The 19,906-nt window shown below is 36.9% G+C and overlaps 1 protein-coding gene across 1 annotated transcript in view; it reads right to left on the bottom strand.

Annotated features, from left to right (window-relative positions):
• HDAC9 (histone deacetylase 9) overlaps positions 1–19,906 on the bottom strand; it is a 739,057-nt gene that overhangs the window by 302,303 nt on the left and 416,848 nt on the right. The window contains exon 16 of the mRNA XM_027573169.2: positions 4,852–5,029. Coding sequence (XP_027428970.2) covers positions 4,852–5,029 — 178 coding nt within the window. The remainder of the gene's footprint in view (positions 1–4,851; positions 5,030–19,906) is intronic.

Raw genomic sequence — 19,906 nt, 5'->3', positions numbered from 1 at the left:
CCAGTATGAATTCAGACTTCTTGTTAAAGCTAAACTGAGACTATCCAAATGTTTGAGCATTTGACCATATTTCTAGACTTTTCAGACAAAAAAGATGTGCCCGATAAGTCTGTGTCCAAGTATGTGTGAAGGTAATAGGATGACACTGTCAGGCATAAAAAAGCCAAAAAAAATAAAAAATATAAATATACATAAATATGTATAAGTTACATATATATTTATAAATATGTATGCTATATGTTATGATATATAATATATGTGATCAAGTTCAGTTAATCACCTAAATAAACAAGATAGCGATTTTTACCAGCTTCAGTGAGATTTAGATGAGCAATTTTTCAAAAAGTTTTTCAGGAGACATTTCAAGCACATATACTGAAGATGGTAATTTCAAAATTGATTATCTTCCCAAAAGAAATTAATCTCTCCATTCTGATACAGGTGGTAACAGAAGTTGCTCTGAGAGGTCTTAAAACAGACACACATACACACAATTACACACATACACATATACTTACAAATACACACATGCACACAAATATGAACACAAACATACATATAACTTCCCTTTATTCTGTGAAAGTGAAATTTATTATGTGGCTACATAGGAAGAGGAAAACATACTGAAAATAAATCCATATTTTACTTATTGTTACCTCTGAGTGATGGAGTAATGGGTGATTCTCATATAAAGTTTTCTAGATTTACCAAATTGCCTTCAATAAACATGTATCCTTTTTCTCTAGTTAATAAAAATATGTTACCCCAAAATTTCACTTAATGTACCAATGATATTTTTTTGTGTAATTTTAGGTAATTCATGTCTATTTACTCTCATTTCATTCAGTTGTTCATTTGTTTGTTGATTTATTATATAGTAAATATATACACTAAGCTCTTTCCATGTGCTAGCCATGTACCTAAGTACTGGGGATAGAGAAAACAGAAAACCACAGTCTCCTCATGGAGAGCCCATTGGAAGGCAATGCTTGAAATAAATAATCACAATATTTAGGAAAAATCCAGTTTGTTATGAGGAATCAGAAAAGATTTAATTTGGATTTAGCTGACCAAGCAAGGCTTTCTGAAGAAAATAACATATAAATAAAAACGTGAAGGATTAAAAGGAGTTAGCCTGACTTGAGAAAACATCTTTCATAGGAAGGAAGGAAAGGAAGGCAAGCCAGTGTTGCTATTCTCATACTGAAATATTCAAATGTATTTCACTTTCCATCGTGCTGTTTTACCCACTAAGCATCAATTTAAAAATTCTTTTAACTAAATTATTTTTAATGGCTTCCACAATGTTGGTTTAGTTTCAGTACTATGATCCTATTCACACTAGATACTGAGCAAAAAGACAATATTACAAAGAGAGAATTTCTCACAGATTATGTAAAGCAGCCTAGCGCGGGAAGATAGAAGATCTTAAATTGTACTGGGTGATAGGAAAGATAAAGCCAACCAAATTCATTTGCCATTAAATTTTTGTTTCAGTGAATCCCATTTGGGACAACTATGTCATATACTGTCAATGCCCTGTTATGAGTCATGGCCAAGCCTCACCTCTGTTAAGAATAGCTGAGCAGAAGATATGGCAATGGTAAAGAAAAAAAATACACTGCCCTTTCCCTAATTGCCAGAAGTCATATAAACAATATGCCTTGGCTTTAAAGAGAACAAAAACCCCACCTCTTAAATTGAATATTATAAAAAATAAGTATTATTACTCATTACAATATAACATAAAATCCCTTTAAATGAATATGTGGCAACCTGGCTGTGCACTACATTCTTCATTATCACTAGCAGCATCATGATCATATGCTCTTCTTGTCCATAGAAATATCTTTACCAGGCATTCTGTAGGGCCACCAGGTAGTGTCTACATATTAGTCCATTTCTTGGTCCATTCAAGTCCTCACAGGAAACAGACTGACGACTTCTTTCAAAAACTGACTGAATTCAAACATTTTCCCCTGGGAACACTGATTTGTTCTTTTCAAAAAGGGAGTGGTGTGGCTGCTCTATCTGGTGGCTGAGAATCCACATGGAAGGCGCAAGTTTGAAAAGGTGTGCCTTGAAAAGTATTTGAGTTAACTATTAAATAACTTTTTAAGTTACGGCAAAAAGTACAGCTCTTATAAGACGGGTTTAAGCAAATCACCTTTACAATGTATTTGCTTTCTCCTCCTTACTTTTTAGTGGAACAACTACTGAGTGTGTGAGATTGTATAACCTTCTTTTGAAAAAAAAACCTAAATATTTCCAAGGAACGTACTTGAATGTCACTTTTGATTTTTTAAATGCATCTACAACAGAGAGATGTTAAAAAATCAAAAGAAAGGAATTTAATGCTTAGAGATACTTGTTTTCAAACATACTACAAATCAGTCTTAATAGTTCACCTCTGAAATCGAGATCATTAGAAACACTAAAATCCTGTGCACTTTTTTTTAAGACAGAGAGCTATCACACAGATGCGCGTGAGCAGGGGAGGGGGCAGAGGGAGAGGGAGAGAGAGAGAATCTTAAGCAGATTCCATGGGCCCAAAGCGGGGGGGGGGGGGTGGACTCAATCTCATGACCCCCAGAGTAGAAATCAAGAGTCAAATGCATAACCACTTAACCAACTGAGCCACCCAAGTGCCCCTAAAATCCTGTTTTTAAAAAAATATGTTTATTTAATCACTAGGCAAAAAATGTGCCTTATCAAGTCCATTAAATACGAAAATAATCTCAAGTTCATTTCCCTACTTGTGTTTGGAATACAAACTCTGATAAATACCAGGATGCTGACATTATAAGAAAGAAACTAATCATCTGAAATGACCCAGTATTTGTTTTGAATGATTAGGTTGTTTGTCATGCTTATGTTATTACAGTTATAGTCTACTCTTTCACCTGGATTCTTCTAAGACTTACCAACCCTATCCATCTGGCAACAGTGTTTTCCTAAACTTGTAGTATCATTCTAATATTCAGGGAACTTGCTTTATTCATATTGAAGGAACATCTAAAAGCAGAGGAAAGGCCAAAGCTTGTCAGGAAAGGGTCACCCCTCTTAACCAAGAAAAGAAACTCAATCAATAGGATTTCAATAGCAGACAGCAACATACATAGGAACAGCACCATGAAACTTTATAATTAAGTTCACTTTAAAATTAAGGAAATAATTTTGAGTGAGTGGAATTGTCATTATGACAGGATGACTATTGCTCTGTGTTCTCTTTTGAATGCTTATGGCTAAATAAAAAAATACTTTCAGGAAAAAGAATTTAGAAGAATGTAATTCTTGAAGGCTACCGATCTGAATAGCTACCAAAAGTATTCCTCTACATCATATACCTGGTTTTGAGCAAACACTCTCTAAAGACGGAGAGAACCAGGCATGACTGAATCAAGCAGCTTCTGCTGATACTGGGCTGCAGTCCTGAGTTGTCTGGGATACCAGGGCAGGTCTGCTATGCTCTAAGAAATAGAGGGATCCAAGGCAGTGGCTAATGTGGTGCAAGAAATATATGCAAATATACCCAGCCTGTAACTCCTAGGATGGAATGTTGGGTTGTGGTATAACACCTTATAAAAAGTAGTTCTTTTGCATACTTATTAAAGATGTCTGTCAAAGTTAAGTAACTTGGCCATTCCATTCATTGAGTTTTTATTATTTTTTTAAAGATTTTATTTATTTATTATAGAGAGAGCACAAGCAGGGAGAGTGGCAGGCAGAGGGGGAAACAGGATCCCCGCTGAACAAGGAGCCCGATGTGGGACTCAATCCCAGGACCCTGGGATCATGACCTGAGCGGAAGGCAGACGCTTAATGACTGAGCCACCCAGGTGCCCCCATTCATTGATTTTTAAATAAGATGATATCAAGGCTTGGGAATGTGATTTTAGAAAAAGTGTTTTAACTTTTCCAAGCACAAAGGGTTGCATGAGGTCACCAAAGCCACAAAAACAAACTCTGAATCCTGAAAATTGATTCAAAAATAAATCAGATAACCTGTGAGAGCCTTTGAGAGAAGGTGCACATGAATACTCCCCTTGCTGCATCCAAGTTATGAGCCCCTTGGGGCTATAATATTTTTCATTTGATCAGCCACAAGTTTGAGAGCATGGATATCTTCTGGACCCCATTCTTGTGAAGACAGAAAGGAGTATTTATGCACATGGACATTTATAGCACAGTCCCTTTGGAGAGTGAATAGCACCCCTTTTCTGTGTATGTTCCAGACTTGACCTTCCTCTGGCCTTGGAATTATCTGGTTTGTTTTCCTCTGTAGCCAGGTTCTAAAATATCAAACACAGCTGCAGGCAAACGAAGAGGTTGGTCAAATAGCCCACCCAGACGTGCCATAATAAATAGAAATGGAACTAACGTATGTAGCTTGGCACCATTGTCTCCCAGGTGTCATTTGTATGGCAGGTCAGAAGAAAACAATGAAACAAACAAAACATGAAAAACAAACTAGGGGAGAGGTACTCTTTAGAGTCAAATGAAGCCAAACATCATAAATTTCCTAGGGGCCATGACTACTAGGAGGAAGAGATTGAGGAACAGTGCTAAGGAATGTTGTAGGGATTTTGTTTCCAAAAGGGACCTATGCACCTGTTGATGTGTTTTCCAGGCCCTTGAATGATAACAATTTATGAGGCTATTAATACTAAGCCCAAGATTTATCAGATGTGCTGTTTGTCTTGTAGCCAATAGAACCTCATAAAATTTGGGTTGCATTGGGTTAAAATAGAGCGTTCTGCTATTGGAGTTATTCAGAGCATTTAAATCGCTTAATCCTACAAGAACGGTGCATTAGCCTGCCTATTAGGGAGAGTCTTTAGGGATTCCTACCAGTTGCAGAGCCAGGCTGGAGGGGGCAGTCCATTGCTGGATGAGGTAAAATGGAGGCAGCAGGGGAGGAATGAGTCCTGGAGACAAGACGATGTTTCTCTAATCCATCCATGCCAACCACAGCCAGCTGAGCTTGGTGCACTGAGAGCGCACGTGTGTGCTGGGGCTCCAGGAAGGGCTGTTGCCAAGAAAAGAGCACAGTAGAAAGAAACATGAGACAAGCATTGAGGGAGACACTGAGAACAACGTGTAAACAAATTAAGTTCATCAGGTCAGAGACATAATAAACGGTGTGAAGGGAGAAAGAAAAAAAAAATAGAAAAAGAGAGAGAAAAAACAAGATCTAGTCAATAAATCCATTCAACAGATGTTTTCACGCTGACTGCCAGGGCCTGGCTGCCTGGCTAAGGAGGAGGTGATGGCAGGAGGCCTGTCAATTTGAACTGATTGAAAGAAACAGACCTTTAACCTCAAGAGGAACATCGACTTAGATTCATTTCCTATCTTGATAACAACGTTTTGAATATAGCTCCAGAATTTTTGCAACACAAAGTAGGAGAACAATTTGGCTGCTTTCAAATTGCCAATAAGGCTCAATACTGAAAATTTTATCTTGAATTTATTCAGTAATATTGGTAATAAAATTTATGGGATCCTAAAAATTACCAATTAAATGGCTACATTTTAATACCTTTCAGTTTTTATATTATGGTATAGAACCCATGAATTTTTCATAGGTTGAATGGTATAATCTCAATACTATAAAATGTTAGTTTCTTTAAAGAGCATTAAATATAATCACAATGATTTAACAATGTTAACATTCTTCACACTTAAGTTATCAAATCAAAAGGCAGAGTTTGGAAGTTTCTGAAGATTCACTTAGTCTATTCCTCCAACCCCAAAAAAGACAAATCTCTAAAACACAGACAGGCAGCTAATTTACCTATCAATATTATACACTATCTTCCCTCTTCTTCAAAATCATGGAATTCATAACCTTCATGCTGCTTTTTACGTTTCTTTCCTTTTCCATATTCTGAACAAACACTGAAAATAGCTGAACAGTGATACAAAAGATGATTATCACATGCCACCAGATAAAGAAACTGGTATTCCAAAAGATTAATAAAGTCTTTTTAAGTATAGGAGTAATTTCCTCGAATTTTAAAATTTTACATGCCTTTCTGCTTTGATCTACCTGGCTGGCTAGCATTTACTCTTTCAAGACTTGATACAAACATCACTTCTCCTTAGTGAGGATCTGCCTTATCCTTCCTGTTACTAACCTAACCTGTTAGCACCCAACATATGCCATTATATGTGATACTTGTATTTCTATCTAGCACAAGGCTTGTAACATCCTAAGTGTACAAATTACCCACTTAGAATGCTAACAGATCTACATGCAACACAACTGTACTTAACGCATACTACATGGTTTTATGTCATTACAACTTCCTCTGTATATGAGTTAATGCAGCATATAAATGTGCAAGTTATGATTATAAATATATATTTAGTTATAGACCATAGGCTAAGAGTACCCAATTTTCCAAGAAATTAATAATCATTTAAAATTAACTTTAAAGTAAGTTATACTTAATGTTTATGTATATGTTGTTACTGCTGTTTTGCTCTAACTGAACCATCAATCAATTGGAAGGCATTTGTCACATGCTCAGGCTTTGAGCACTGGCTTTGATGATAAGGATGGGTTGGTCAGGATCTAGTTCTAGTTATAACAGTTCTAACACTTTGACAGGAGTCTAACTCTCTTATTTTCTCAAGTGTCTCCATCTTCAGTGCCCTGAGGATACAAAAAGTAAGGTTGATATAGTCCCTTCTCTCATGGAATTTATACTCAGAGGGAATGCAAATTTATAATTATGATTTGGGGAATTTTCTATGGGGAAAAGGGAATTTTAAGCATATGATCTAAAATGCATGGGTAAATATATACCTGAATGTCTGTAAACTCCATCCCTTCTGTCCCTTCCTACTGTAATCTCTTTAACCCTCACCTAACCTAATGCAAAAGGTCCTTGATTGATCACCCTATTTCTAACACAATCCACCCTATTCCTTCCTGCAAGAATTCTCTTCCAAAAGCCCTCTGTAAGCAAGAAGTTGACAAAAAATTCTCTGAAAAAAAACAAAGTTTAATGAACTTCCGCAGCCTGGCATTTGGACTCTCTTTGACCTGAGGCCAACCTGCATTCTCAACATTAAGTCTTCTATTCCTTTTCTAGGTTCTAGCCAAATCCTAACTACTGTATAACAAATATTGTCCCCAGGGCTACATTCTCATTATCATCAGCCCAGGGCACTACTGCCTTTTTTGGGTCCCTTCCTCCATAAAAAATATATATTAAAAATTACTTTCTATGCTTACATTGGCATACGTTGGATTACTATATATTACTGTAGTCTTCATTTTTTCATCAAAAAATTAAAATTTAAAACATTCTGTGGGCCCCTTAAAACTATCATGGGTTCTGGGCACAGTGTCTACTGTGTCTATGGATACTGTGGCCCTGATCATTTGTCTTCCACCAATCTATCTTTTCTGTATCATCCCTCGAGATGTGTCTATACAGCTGTACATTCAGCAATCATACACATCCTCTAAAGAAAACCTGAAATTTTCCATAGAACCTTTGTAAGCTCCTATATTAAATGCCTTCCCTTTCCATTAAATTCCCATCACACTTTGTTTTTCTCTCTCCTTTTCCCTGCCATCATCTTTTACATATTAGTTACTACATGCAATAACCACTTACTGAGCTCATACTCTGTGCCGGACACTTTGCTGGTATGTTGACCCTTTTTTATGTTTATTGCCTGGTCAGGATACAGACACTAAATATTTCTCAGTATAATGCAATTATAAATATAATGAGTGCTGTATAAGATAAATGCAGAGTTCCATGAAAAAATGTAAAGAAAATCTGATATAGATGTTGAGGGAACTTCCATCTAAGAATGTGATGTTTAATTTGAGATGGGAAGGATAAGTTGAATTAACCAGGTAAAGAGTGGGGAAAAGCTCTAGATAAGTTGTATGTGTGAGAGAGAAATGATCTTTCCATGTATAATATTGAAAGCTTTTTGAACTGGGGACTCACTCTAACTCTTCTGTGTACTTATTTCCTGCTGCCTTGTTTATCTTTTTCTTATGCTTTCTTTAAAAATATGTAACATATTTGGAAGTTAAAGGCATTAAAATATGTAACATATTTGGAAGTTAAAGGCCAATAATATAACCATGATTTAGATGACTGGGGTTACTGAATGTTTTATCTCTTAATGAATAAATCAATGCTGTAAGAACTCCAGGTAAAAAATACCACCACCTTCCTTCTTTTTAAATAAAGCATATTTATTGCTTACTTGAGCTTCACAGGAACCCTCTGAGATAATGGAGTAACAGTTTGCTAAGTTATAAGCATGAAACCAATGTTACATCTTAATATAGAACTTCACAATCAAGTAGGCAGAATCCTACTTTTCCAATCTCTAGAATTTGGAATATGGCCATATAGGTAAGAGACAACTGCTTTTTCAACAGTAGTTATTTATACATCACATTAAGCATCCACCCAATATCTATTGTAGATGCAGAAGAAAAGAAATCCCATGCTGGGTTGCACAGACAGGGAAGTGAATTACGCATGGCTCCCGATCTTGTGGGTTGACACCCCATATTCAAGCACTTTATCCCTTGTCGGTAAGTTCCATAAGGATAAGAGCTTTGCCCATTGATTCATATATTCCCATGCAGTGTTTCACATACAGCAGGTGTTAATAAATACAGGTTGAGTAAATAAATAGCAAGGAGAAACACAGTCATCCTTAAGATCTCACTGTGAGGGTAAGACAAAACAAGAAAGCGTATTATAAGCAATAATAACATAGAAATACCAAGGAATGACGAGTGAAAAATATAAGAAAATAGAGACCGACAAAACAATTATCAAAGGACAATACTCTGAAATTACTTAGTGTTGGAGCCAAGAGACAAAGAAAGAAATGAATGATTTCAGGATTATTTTTCCTTTGTACTTTTATGAGGTTTTCAAACTTTCTATGTACCACCCATATTAAAACTTTAATTAAGAAAAATGGTAAATAGTTTTAAAAATAAACAGTTGAAACTTAGACCTAAGAGCAGACATAGGTCAAATATTTTTGAACCTCTACCAATAAAAGGCCTAAAGAGAGAAAAGTTTATTCACTTTCAAAAGAGTTGACTACATTATACACTTTTACAAATGAAGTATGGCTTTTAACATATAGGGGGAATCTTGACGATCCAGTAAGACACACATTATTATGCTGCATATTTGACACCAAGGTATCACAAAATGGTACGCCATTTTTATTTCAGATGGATATTGCTCCTCAGCAATAAAAAGCTTCCTGCTTAATGTTGAAAATTGAGGTAGTATTTTTCTGTTGTAGCTGGAATGGACTGAAGTGTTTCACTGAAGCTTTTATTTCTATTAATAATTTTAATGAGAGATAATTTTGTCCATGGTTATTTTCCATAGTTCTAAGTATAAATTTAAGTACATGTTTCTCTGTTGCATTGTCAGAAAAATAAAATGAAAGGTACAAAACCTGTTAATAAAAATCAGATGGATACCCAAGTTAAACTTTCACCTATTGAGCCCCACTGAAAAATGCCCATTAAGTGAATAATACTCTCTCACCTCAAAAAAGCATTTTTGATTAAAATCTTTTAAATATACTATATTGAGTCTGTTTCTTAAAAAAATTTTTTTTATTTATTTGCCAGAGAGAGAGAGAGAAAGAACCCACAAGCGGGGGAGTGGCAGGCAGAGGCAGAGGGAGAAGCAGGCTGAGCAAGGAGCCCAACGTGGGACTCGGTCCCAGGACTCTGGTATCACAACCAGAGCCGAAGGCAGATGCCCAAACAAGTGAGCCACCCAGGTGTCCCATTGAGTCCATTTCTTAAGCATACATTAGTCTTTCTTTTTTCAGGTGATTTAATTGGGGATTTGGTTTTGATTGGTTACTTTACCAGACGGTCATTCCAGGAAATTCTCTCAGGTTACTGAGATGTGTTAAATCAACCTTTTGTTATATGAAGTAAGTGGTCTAAGGCCACTATGCCTGAACATCATCTGTCTCCTCCTACTGATAAAAATTGTAAATTACTTTCGCAGAGGAGTTATTACGCACCTATTTTGTAAATTCTTCATTGATGTCTAGTAAGACATCAATGTTATTGAGGCCCTGGCCTTTCTAAATCATGGGGGATTGAAAGTGGGTAGGAAAGGTCTTGAAGTTCTTTGTATGACAAGCACAATGTTCTCCCTTAGAATAAAATATTTATTGGGGATGGCTTGCTAATGGAGGTTATGAGGTAATAAAGCCCCGAGGCAGAGGCAACTTCAAGGTTCTATTTTTTTGTAATAGCCATGATTTTTGGTTATGTTTCTGTTTGGTTTGGTTTTGCTTTCTTGCTGCCATTGCTCAGGGACCTGTTTTATGGCTTCTGTGTTTTCACTTTGTTTCGATGGTTACATTTCCTTCCAGACATGTGGGTGGTTTCTAATTATGTGCTCTAATCAATATCATTATGCAATTTCAGCAAGAGCAAATACAGAAATAAAAAATTATAGTGTTTAATCTTTGAAATAATCATTGAAATAATCATAATTATTTGAATTAGTTTAATAAAAGATATGATCTAAGAGAAAGTTCATGGGAAAATAATTAAAAAACGTTAAAAATTCTATTTCCAAAGCCATTTCTTTAAAGAATATATGTTCCTTCTTTTTGGCATTATAAGCAAATTTATATTCTTTTTGATTCACAGTGTTTTGAACTTCAGAGGTCTTGCTTTTCAGAAAATTAGAATTGTAGATATCCCTAGAACTTATCTTATAAAATGCCAAGGGGTGGTGGAAATTTACATCTTCTGAAGTCTTTGTGTTATTCAGGATGTGTGTTTAAGTACTGGTTAACTTTAGACTTTTTTTTTTTAATAAAGATTTTTATTTATTTATTGAGAGAAAGAGAGAGAATGGTAAAGAGCGAGCATGAGAGGGAAGAAGGTCAGAGGAAGAAGCAGACTCCCTGCGGAGCAGGGAGCCCGATGCGGGACTTGATCCTGGGACTCCAGGATCATGACCTGAGCCGAAGGCAGTCGCTTAACCAACTGAGCCACCCAGGCACCCAAATTTAGACTTTTTAAAACTAAACATGCGTGTTAATAATTTGAAAGTAGCTATTACATAAATAAAAATGATGTGCATAACTTTAAAGTAGACAAAAATTTTTGAAAAAGAGAAAGGGGAACCCTCCTGCACTGCGGGTGGAAATGCAAACTGGTGCAGCCCTCTGGAAAACAGTACGGAGTTTCCTCAAAAAGTTAAAAATAGAACTAGCTTACAATCCAGCAATCACACTACTAGGTATTTACCCAAAGAATACAAAAATACTAATCCAAAGGGATACATGTACCCCAATGTTTATAGCACCATTATCTACAATAGCCAAACCATGGAAATAGCCCAAGTGTCCATCAACTAATGAATGGATAAAGAAGTTGTAATATATATATATATATATATATATATATATATATACACACACACACACACACACACACACACAATGGAATACTACTTAGCCATAAAAAAACGAAAGCTTGCCATTTTTAACAACATGGATGGAGCTGGAGAGTATTATGCTAAGCGAAATAAATCAGTCAGAGAAACACAAATACCATATGATTTCACTCATATGTGCAATTTAAGAAACAAAACAAATGGAGAGAAAAAAAGAGAGGGAAGCAAACCAAAAAACAGACTCTTAACTATAGAGAACAAACTGATGGTTATCAGAAGGGAAGTAGGTGGAGGGAATGGGTAATATAGATGATGGGGATTAAGGAATGCAGTGGTTGTGAAGAGCACTAGGTGTTGTATGGAAGTGTTGACTCACTATACTCTATACCTGAAACTAATATTACACTGCTATTAACTAACTGGAATTTAAATGAAATTAAAAAAAAAAAAAAAGATGGGCGCCTGGGTGGCTCAGTTGGTTAAGCGACAGCCTTCGGCTCAGGTCATGATCCTGGAGTCCCGGGATCGAGTCCCATATCAGGCTCCCTGCTCAGCGGGGAGTCTGCTTCTCCCTCTGACCCTCTTTCTTCTTGTGCTCTCTGTCTCTCATTCTCTCTCTCTCAAATAAATAAATGAAATCTTTAAAAAAAAAAGAAATGACAATTTAAAGTTATGAAAATACACCATACTAATGTAAAAAAAAAAAAAAAAAAAGCAAAACCAAGAAGTAATCAACCTAAAATAAATGGAGAAAAAATGATGGAGAAAAAAATGAAGCACTGAAAAAGCTGAACAACTATAATTCACAAAAGGAGACGCTAGAAACAAATCCCTACATGCTACTAAACACACTTGATATGAAGATATTCAATTTACCAGTTAAAAGATGGAGGGAGTCAAACTGAATTTAAAAGACAGAACAGCTGTATTCTTTGGCAGAGCAAGGTTAAATTAAAAAGGTTCTAGGAAGACATAAAAAATACTAACAAACAAGAAAGAAAGAAGGAAGAGGAGGAGGAGAAATCTTGTGCAGACATGTTGAAAACAGACAAAACAGGCTTTAGGGGGAAAATATTAGAAAGCATATAAGGGTACATATAAAGTAATATGAAAGTTTAATTAACAACAAGTTTGGGCGCCTGGGTGGCTCAGATGGTTGAGCGTCTGCCTTCGGCTCAGGTCATGATCCCAGGGTCCTGGGATCGAGTCCCGCATCGGGCTCCCTGCTCCTTGGGAGCCTGCTTCTCCCTCTGCTTCTCTCTCTCTCTCTCTCTCTCTCTCTCTCTCTCTCTCCCTCTCTCTCTCTCCCTCTGTCTCTCATAAATAAATTTAAAAAATCTTTAAAAATATATAAATAAATAAATAAAATCTTTAAAAAACAACAACAACAACAAGTTTAAACCTAGGAACATCAGCTCAAAATGTTAAGAGCATAAACTGGCAGAACTATAAAGAAAAAAATGAAAAATGCACATCAGGGAAGGAGGTCATGACAAACTTTCCACAAAATGACCTAGGTTACAGAAGACTTGAATAACACAATTCTCTAGCTTAGAGATATATTAAATTTGCAACCAATAAAATATATTCCTTCAAGGACATATGTACATAATTACAAAACTGACCCTACAATAAAGCAAATGTCAACAAGCTTTTAAAAATTAGTACTTATAATGGAATATTATTCAGCCTTAAAAACAAACCCTGACATGTGCAACAACATGGATGAACCTTAAAGGCATTATGCTAAGTGAAATAAACCTGTCACAAAAGACAAATACTATGTGATTCCACTTACATGACATACCTAGAGTAACTAAATTCATAAGGCAGGATGGTGGTTGCCAGGGGCTGGGAAAAGGGGGAAACAGAGCTATTATGCAAAGGGTAGAGTTCTAATTTGGAAAAATGAAAAAGTTCTGGAGAGAGATGGTAGTGATGGGTGCATAACAATGTGGATACACTTAATGTCACTGAACTATACACTTACAAATTATTAAATGGTAAATTTTTGTTATATATATTTTCCTGGAAAAAAAAGAATATCACAGGTCATGTACACTGACCTGTGATATTCTAGTAGTCAGAGATGTAAAGTGAGATGAAAAGATGCACTACATTCTGTGATAGAAAGAATTAATATCATAAAGATAGCAATTCTTCCCAAATTAATTCTGTAATGTTTCAGCTGATTCTATATTTTGTATAGGAGGTAAAAGGGAGAGAATAGCCATATGAATTTTGAACACAAAGAATAAGTCGGGGAGAGAGGCCCAACCAAGTAACTACACATACTAAAAACTAAGTCATTTAACACAATAGAGTATTACTAGATTATGGAATAGAGTATAGTAGATTAGTAGAATAGAACAGAGAGTCCAGAAGGAGATTCATGACTATATGGGACTATATGGAAACGCCACATATAATAAAGATGATCTACAGAGCAGCAGTTAAACAAGGAATGTCAATACATGATGCTGGGAAAACGTGATCCATAATGGGAACAATGAATTTAGATATCTATCTAATACTACATGCAAAAAAACAACTGAAAGGTGTGTAGAATATCATTCTACAGTTGGGAAAGAAAAGGAATTCAAATACTTTTATATAACATGAGCCAGTGAAACACAAGCCACTGTGGAAAAGAGAAGAGACTGAACAGGCTGGAATGTACCCTGAGCATCCACTACGCCCTAAAACTGGGGCCTGCTGTCCCTTCACTGAGGCCTAATGACTGGGGCTGGGAGAGGAGGGCCCAGAGTCCCTCCTCATCCCAAGCCACTGCTTTGAACAGACCCAAGCACACAAAGTAGGCATCACTTTAGGTTCTGACACAAGTTCATAACAACTCAAGGCCATGTGCTAATCAGACCTCGGCCGGTCAAGACCACTCAGCCTAGAAGAGAAGACAAGGTAAACTGGGGGTAAAATATTTGCAAATATTTATTGCATAAAGTAATTTTTAATGTCTGCATTACATACATAATTCCTAAAAATAAATGGGGACAGAAAAATGGACAAAAAGTATGAACATGGAATTCCCAGATAATGAAACATTTCAATAAGCCAACAAATACATGAATAGAAACCACTGCAGTTATAGTTAAAAAAATGTAAATTAAAACCAAGAGGGGATACCATATTACACTCATGAGATTCATCCAAAATTTGAAGTCTGACAATACCAAGCATTGGTGAAAGTATAGAGCAAGAGAAACTCACAGACTGCTTGTAGAAGGACAAACTATTACACCCACCTCAATGAACAATCCACTAATATTTAATAAAAGTGAAAATGAACAATAAATCTACAGTAAAAAACGGTGACTGAAAAAGCAAGCAAAAGAATGTACATGACGTTAATTATTTAAGTTTAAAAATGTGCAAGTGAATAGCATATACTGTTTAAATATGTACATGAATGTAGTAAAAATATAAAGGAAGACAAGGGAAAAAAGAAAGCAAATTCAGAGGAATAGAAAAGGGATGAAAGAGAGAGATAGGTAACTTCAAATGTATATTGTATTTCTTATGTTGTATAACAATATTATATTATATAATAATATAACATATACCATATAATGTATATTATATGACATGTCTTAAGCTGGATGTTATGTTCATTTTTATAAGCTTTATTATTTTTTCTGTATACAAATACACCTAAAATAAATTTAAAAGTTTAACAAGTTGGCACATATAAAACACCAATATTATTGCAACATGCAATGGTTTTATTGAAAGGGCTAAGTTTTGTGTTTTTTTTTTCTTGAAGACTTTTTTATTTGAGAGAGAGTGCACGCACAAGAGCAGGGCAAGGGGCAGAGGGAGAAGCAGACTCCCCGCTGAACTGGGAGCCCAATGTGGGGCTTGATCCAGGGACCCTGGCATCATGACCTAAGCCGAAGGCAGACGCTTTACCAAATGAGCCACCCAGGCACCCCGAAAGGGCTAAGTTTTTATATGGAGGAAATAAAGATTTATTGGAAAATACTAAGAATGAGTGAAAGAGAAAAAAAGAAAAAGTAGATGAGAAAAAAATAGTATGAAAATATGTTTTTTATTATGTTTAAATAAACTAATTTGGGGGTGCCTGGGTGGCTAAGTCTGTTGGGTGGCCAACTTGATTTCTCCTCAGATCATGATCTCAGGGTCCTGAGATAGAGCCCCATGTCAGGCTCTGTGCTCAGCGGAGAGTCTGCTTGGGATTCTCCCCCTCCCCCTCCCGCCTGCTTGCTCACTCTCTCTAAAATAAATAAATCTTAAAAAAAAAAAGGTATGCTAATTTACTTTGAGGTCAATATATATTCATAAAATATACATTAATTTGTACCAAGTTTCACTGATAGGTAAATGAATACAATAACATGTACAATTAAGTATATTTTGTCTTTAGAATTTCCATATATTATCCAATTCATCTCAATGAGGAAACAATCATACTCAAGGGACAGAAATGAGAGCAGAAGGATGTAAACTGGGAACTTAAAATGAGGATTTGAGACAGAAGAGAAAACAAATTTAAGTGTGTAAATTTTAGGAAAAATCTAAAAAGACGAAGACAATTAACAGTAATTAGTTCTAAACACTGATACTATGATAGCTTTATTGATTGCTATTTTCTTATTTTTGACTGACTTTATTTTCCAAATTGCCCAGTGAGCATACATTTTAATTTTATTTTAGAGGTTATTTGAAATGTTTTACTTTATGTAATATCAATATTTTAATTGGTTAAATATGCTAAGGTGGTGTGTATTTAAAGTAAACAAGAACTAACATTAACTCAGACCTGGACAACGAGGGACTATTAGATACAAGCTACCTATGAACAGAAACCCCCATTGCACTGTTATCATCCCAGTCCCAAACTTAGAGCCTGGAACAGAACAGAAGCTCACTTAATTTTGTGTTTGAAGAATGTATATATTACATCTTTAAAAAAAATCAAATAAACTATACTAATATTTGATACATAGGTAGACACTAGCATTTATACCCAGTCCCTGCATCAAGGGTCACACAGCTCAAACTCTCGGTAAGATATCCTAATATAGGAAGTGGAGTCTAATTTCATACCTTAATATACACTTACAGTAATTAAAACTGTATGGTCCTGGCGTAAGGATAGACATATAAACCAATGGAATTGAACTGAGGATCCAGAAATAAACCTTTTCCTTTGGCCAACTGATTTGCACCAAGGGTACCAAGACAGTTCAATGGAGAAAGAACAGTCCTTCAACAAACAGAGCTGGTTCAACTTCATATCCACATGCAAAAGAATGAAACCAAACTTCTTTTCTCATACCACACACAAAAATTAACTCCAAAGGGATTACAGAACCAAATATAAGAGCTACAGGAGGGGAAGAATGAAGGGGAGTAAGTCCGAGGGGGAGACGAACCATGAGAGACGATGGACTCTGAAAAACAAACTGAGGGTTCTAGAGGGGAGGGGGGTGGGGGGATGGGTTAGCCTGATGATGGGTATTAAAGAGGGCACGTTCTGCGTGGAGCACTGGGTGTTATGCACAAACAATGAATCATGGAACACTACATCAGAAACTAATGAGGTAATGTATGGTGATTAACATAACAATAAAAAATTTTAAAAAAACAAATATAAGAGCTAAAATTGTAAAATCCTTTTAAGAAATATAGAAGTAAATCTTCTTAGATATAAGACCAAAAGAAAAAAAGACCCCCAAAGCAGATAAATTAAGATAAAATCAGAGGTAAAACTTTTCTTTCAGAAGGACACCACCAAGTAAATAGATAATCTACAAATCAGAGAAAATATTTGCAAACCATATGCCAGATACGAGATTTGTATCCAGCATATACAAAGAATTCTTATGCCTCAATAACAAGAAAAACCCAATTTAAAAATTAAGTAAATTTTCTGAATAAACATTTCTCTAAAACAGATATACAAACAGCCAATAAACACATGAAAAGCTGTTCAACATTATAAGCTCTCAGGGATTTGCAAATTAAAACCACAATGAGAAATAACTTCTGAACAACTACATCGGTTTATAATCAAAAAGATACGTAATAGCAACAGTTGGTGAGAATGTGGAGAAATTGGAACTTTCATACACTTGATAGGAAGGTAATATGACGTAGCCACCCTCTCACAAAAATTTAAACGTGAATGTTCACAACAGCACTATTCATAATAATGTAGAAACAACCTAAATGCCCATCAACTGATGAATAAAATATGGTGTATCTATGCAATGGAATATTATTTAGCCATACAAAATAAGTTTTTTGTTGTTGTTCATTCATAAATACACAATCATATTTGCTATTTTCAGGGGAGATTTAGGCATTAAACTACAAGTTGATAAAGTACAAATATCTAAAAATGTATAAATAGCCCCTCAAAATAAATTTTAGTAAATTCTTAATGTCTTTAAATTTAAAAACCGCAAGCCTATCTATTAAGTCAGGGTAATAAATGCAACAACACTAAATGACCAGAAACACCGCATAAAGTACAGCTCAAGGGCACCAACAAGCCTCCCTCCTCCAGGGGCTCTGCTGGGGAGATGGGTCATCTAGTGGCTAAAGAAGGTTGTGATAAACTGTTGAAGCCAAACATTTTACAATATACAAGAGACTTTACATAATGGAGCTAAGTCCTAAATTCTGGAATGCTTGGTTAATCAGATTATTGGCGAAGGAAAAGAAAATAGAACACAGGCAGAAGTCTCAGAAGCATTTGAAACTAGAGGTGTCAGAGCCTCTGACCTACCCGTTAGCAGCCCCCGTGGTCAAATGAGCACGACTACCCTGGGAAGCTGGTCAAGAAGCAGAGAGCTGCTCCCGCTGAGCCAGATCTTGACTCTGAGAATCCCTACCACCAGCTGAGAAAGGTCTGTTCTCAAAGTACTCGAACAGAAGTTTTTAAAGGAATCTTAGTAGCTTCAATGCCATGTCCCATGGGCAGAGCCCATGCCCGTTGTATATGAAGTCTCAAACATCCCAGGAACATCAGGGAGAATTGCAGTTATACAAAGAAAACAGTAAAGTGCCAGAAAGAGACACTTGTGATGCACTGTAAACATCCAATTTCATTGTGACCTGTCACTTCAGCTCCAGAAGCCAAGTGGTCAGGCCTCCCACGCAGAATTCCATCCCAGCTGAGGCAAAGGCACCAGCTCCTCCACAAGTTCCTGAGACGGATGCCGTCTCAGGATCCGTTTTTAAAATGATTAAATAGATCAATGCAAAATGTAGCAGCACTTTGAGGCTTTTCTAAAAGGTAAAAACACTGGATAGGTTATCCACACAGGGCAAGTAGAGATAACAAAAATCTCTCGCCTGGGAAAATACAAATCAGAAGACTTGACTGCTGTTCCAAGCCAGGGTCAGGCAGGACGATCCTGGCTCAGAAGAAGGCTTAGGCCTCAACGCAGAGGCCCAGGAGGTAGTGAAAACGCATAAGCTGCTTGTGTCTTCAGCTGCCCACGGAGGCTGAAAAATGGCCAACTGATTGCATGTGGCAGGCAGAGCGGACTCCCTGGTGCATGAACAGGTAATGAGCAACCACCTAGACCCCGGGACCACAGTGCTGCGGCCACCTACCAGTGAGGCCCAGGCATGATTACACACTGTTTATGTAGCACTCGAAGTGCTACCCTTTAATGATCTTCCAGCTCGGTTGGAAGTGTCCTGTCGCAGGCCTGGGAGGCACTTGGAAAATTCCAGCTGAGTCCCCCACCCGGAGGCCAACCAGGCCTGCATGCCTCCTCTGTGTGCGGATGCCCGGCCTCGCACAGCTGGTCCCATCTCTCACCACCCACCTCAGATGCAGAAACAATTCACAACCAAATTTCTAGACAAATTGTCAAAAACAGGTTTCTTTTCACAGCCAAGGTTCTTCGACATGACAGCTGCATCTCGGGAAAAGGTAAAATGTTTCTTCGGCTGTCAACACTGTGTGCCTCATATCCTTGAACCCCGTCCTTGCAAAATCCTGGCTTTCTCGCTGGGCTCACTTGTCATGCCCTATGGGGAGTTATGTGGCTCCTTGGAAACCACAGAGAAGCACTTGGCCTGGTCTTCACTCCGGTAACTGTAGGAAGGGCCACTGCTGACCAGCTGCTCCAACTTCCAGCCCTCAAACGCCGTTAATCTCCTCCGTGCGAGCTCCTCCTCCAGACACTGAAGCACGCAGTACACCACACCTGTGATGTTTTGCCGTCTCTAATTTTATCCTTCACAAGTCTTACTACTGAGGAAACAGAAAATTCCGCTTCCTCCAACACTCCTTACTCTGTCCAGTTCAGCACAGGCACCAAGTAGGTGGAGATCCTATCGCATCCTTGTCCAAGGCCAGGCCAGATGAGCCTGGCACAAACGGTACACTTCAGATTTCTGGTCGCACAGCATCTGCTACGTGGTGAGGAAATATGTTCCATCTTCCTTGCCCT

Source organism: Zalophus californianus, chromosome 12 (genome assembly GCF_009762305.2).
Source record: "Zalophus californianus isolate mZalCal1 chromosome 12, mZalCal1.pri.v2, whole genome shotgun sequence".
In the NCBI taxonomy this organism is placed as follows: domain Eukaryota; kingdom Metazoa; phylum Chordata; class Mammalia; order Carnivora; family Otariidae; genus Zalophus; species Zalophus californianus.
This window is presented reverse-complemented; position numbering and strand designations above follow the sequence as displayed.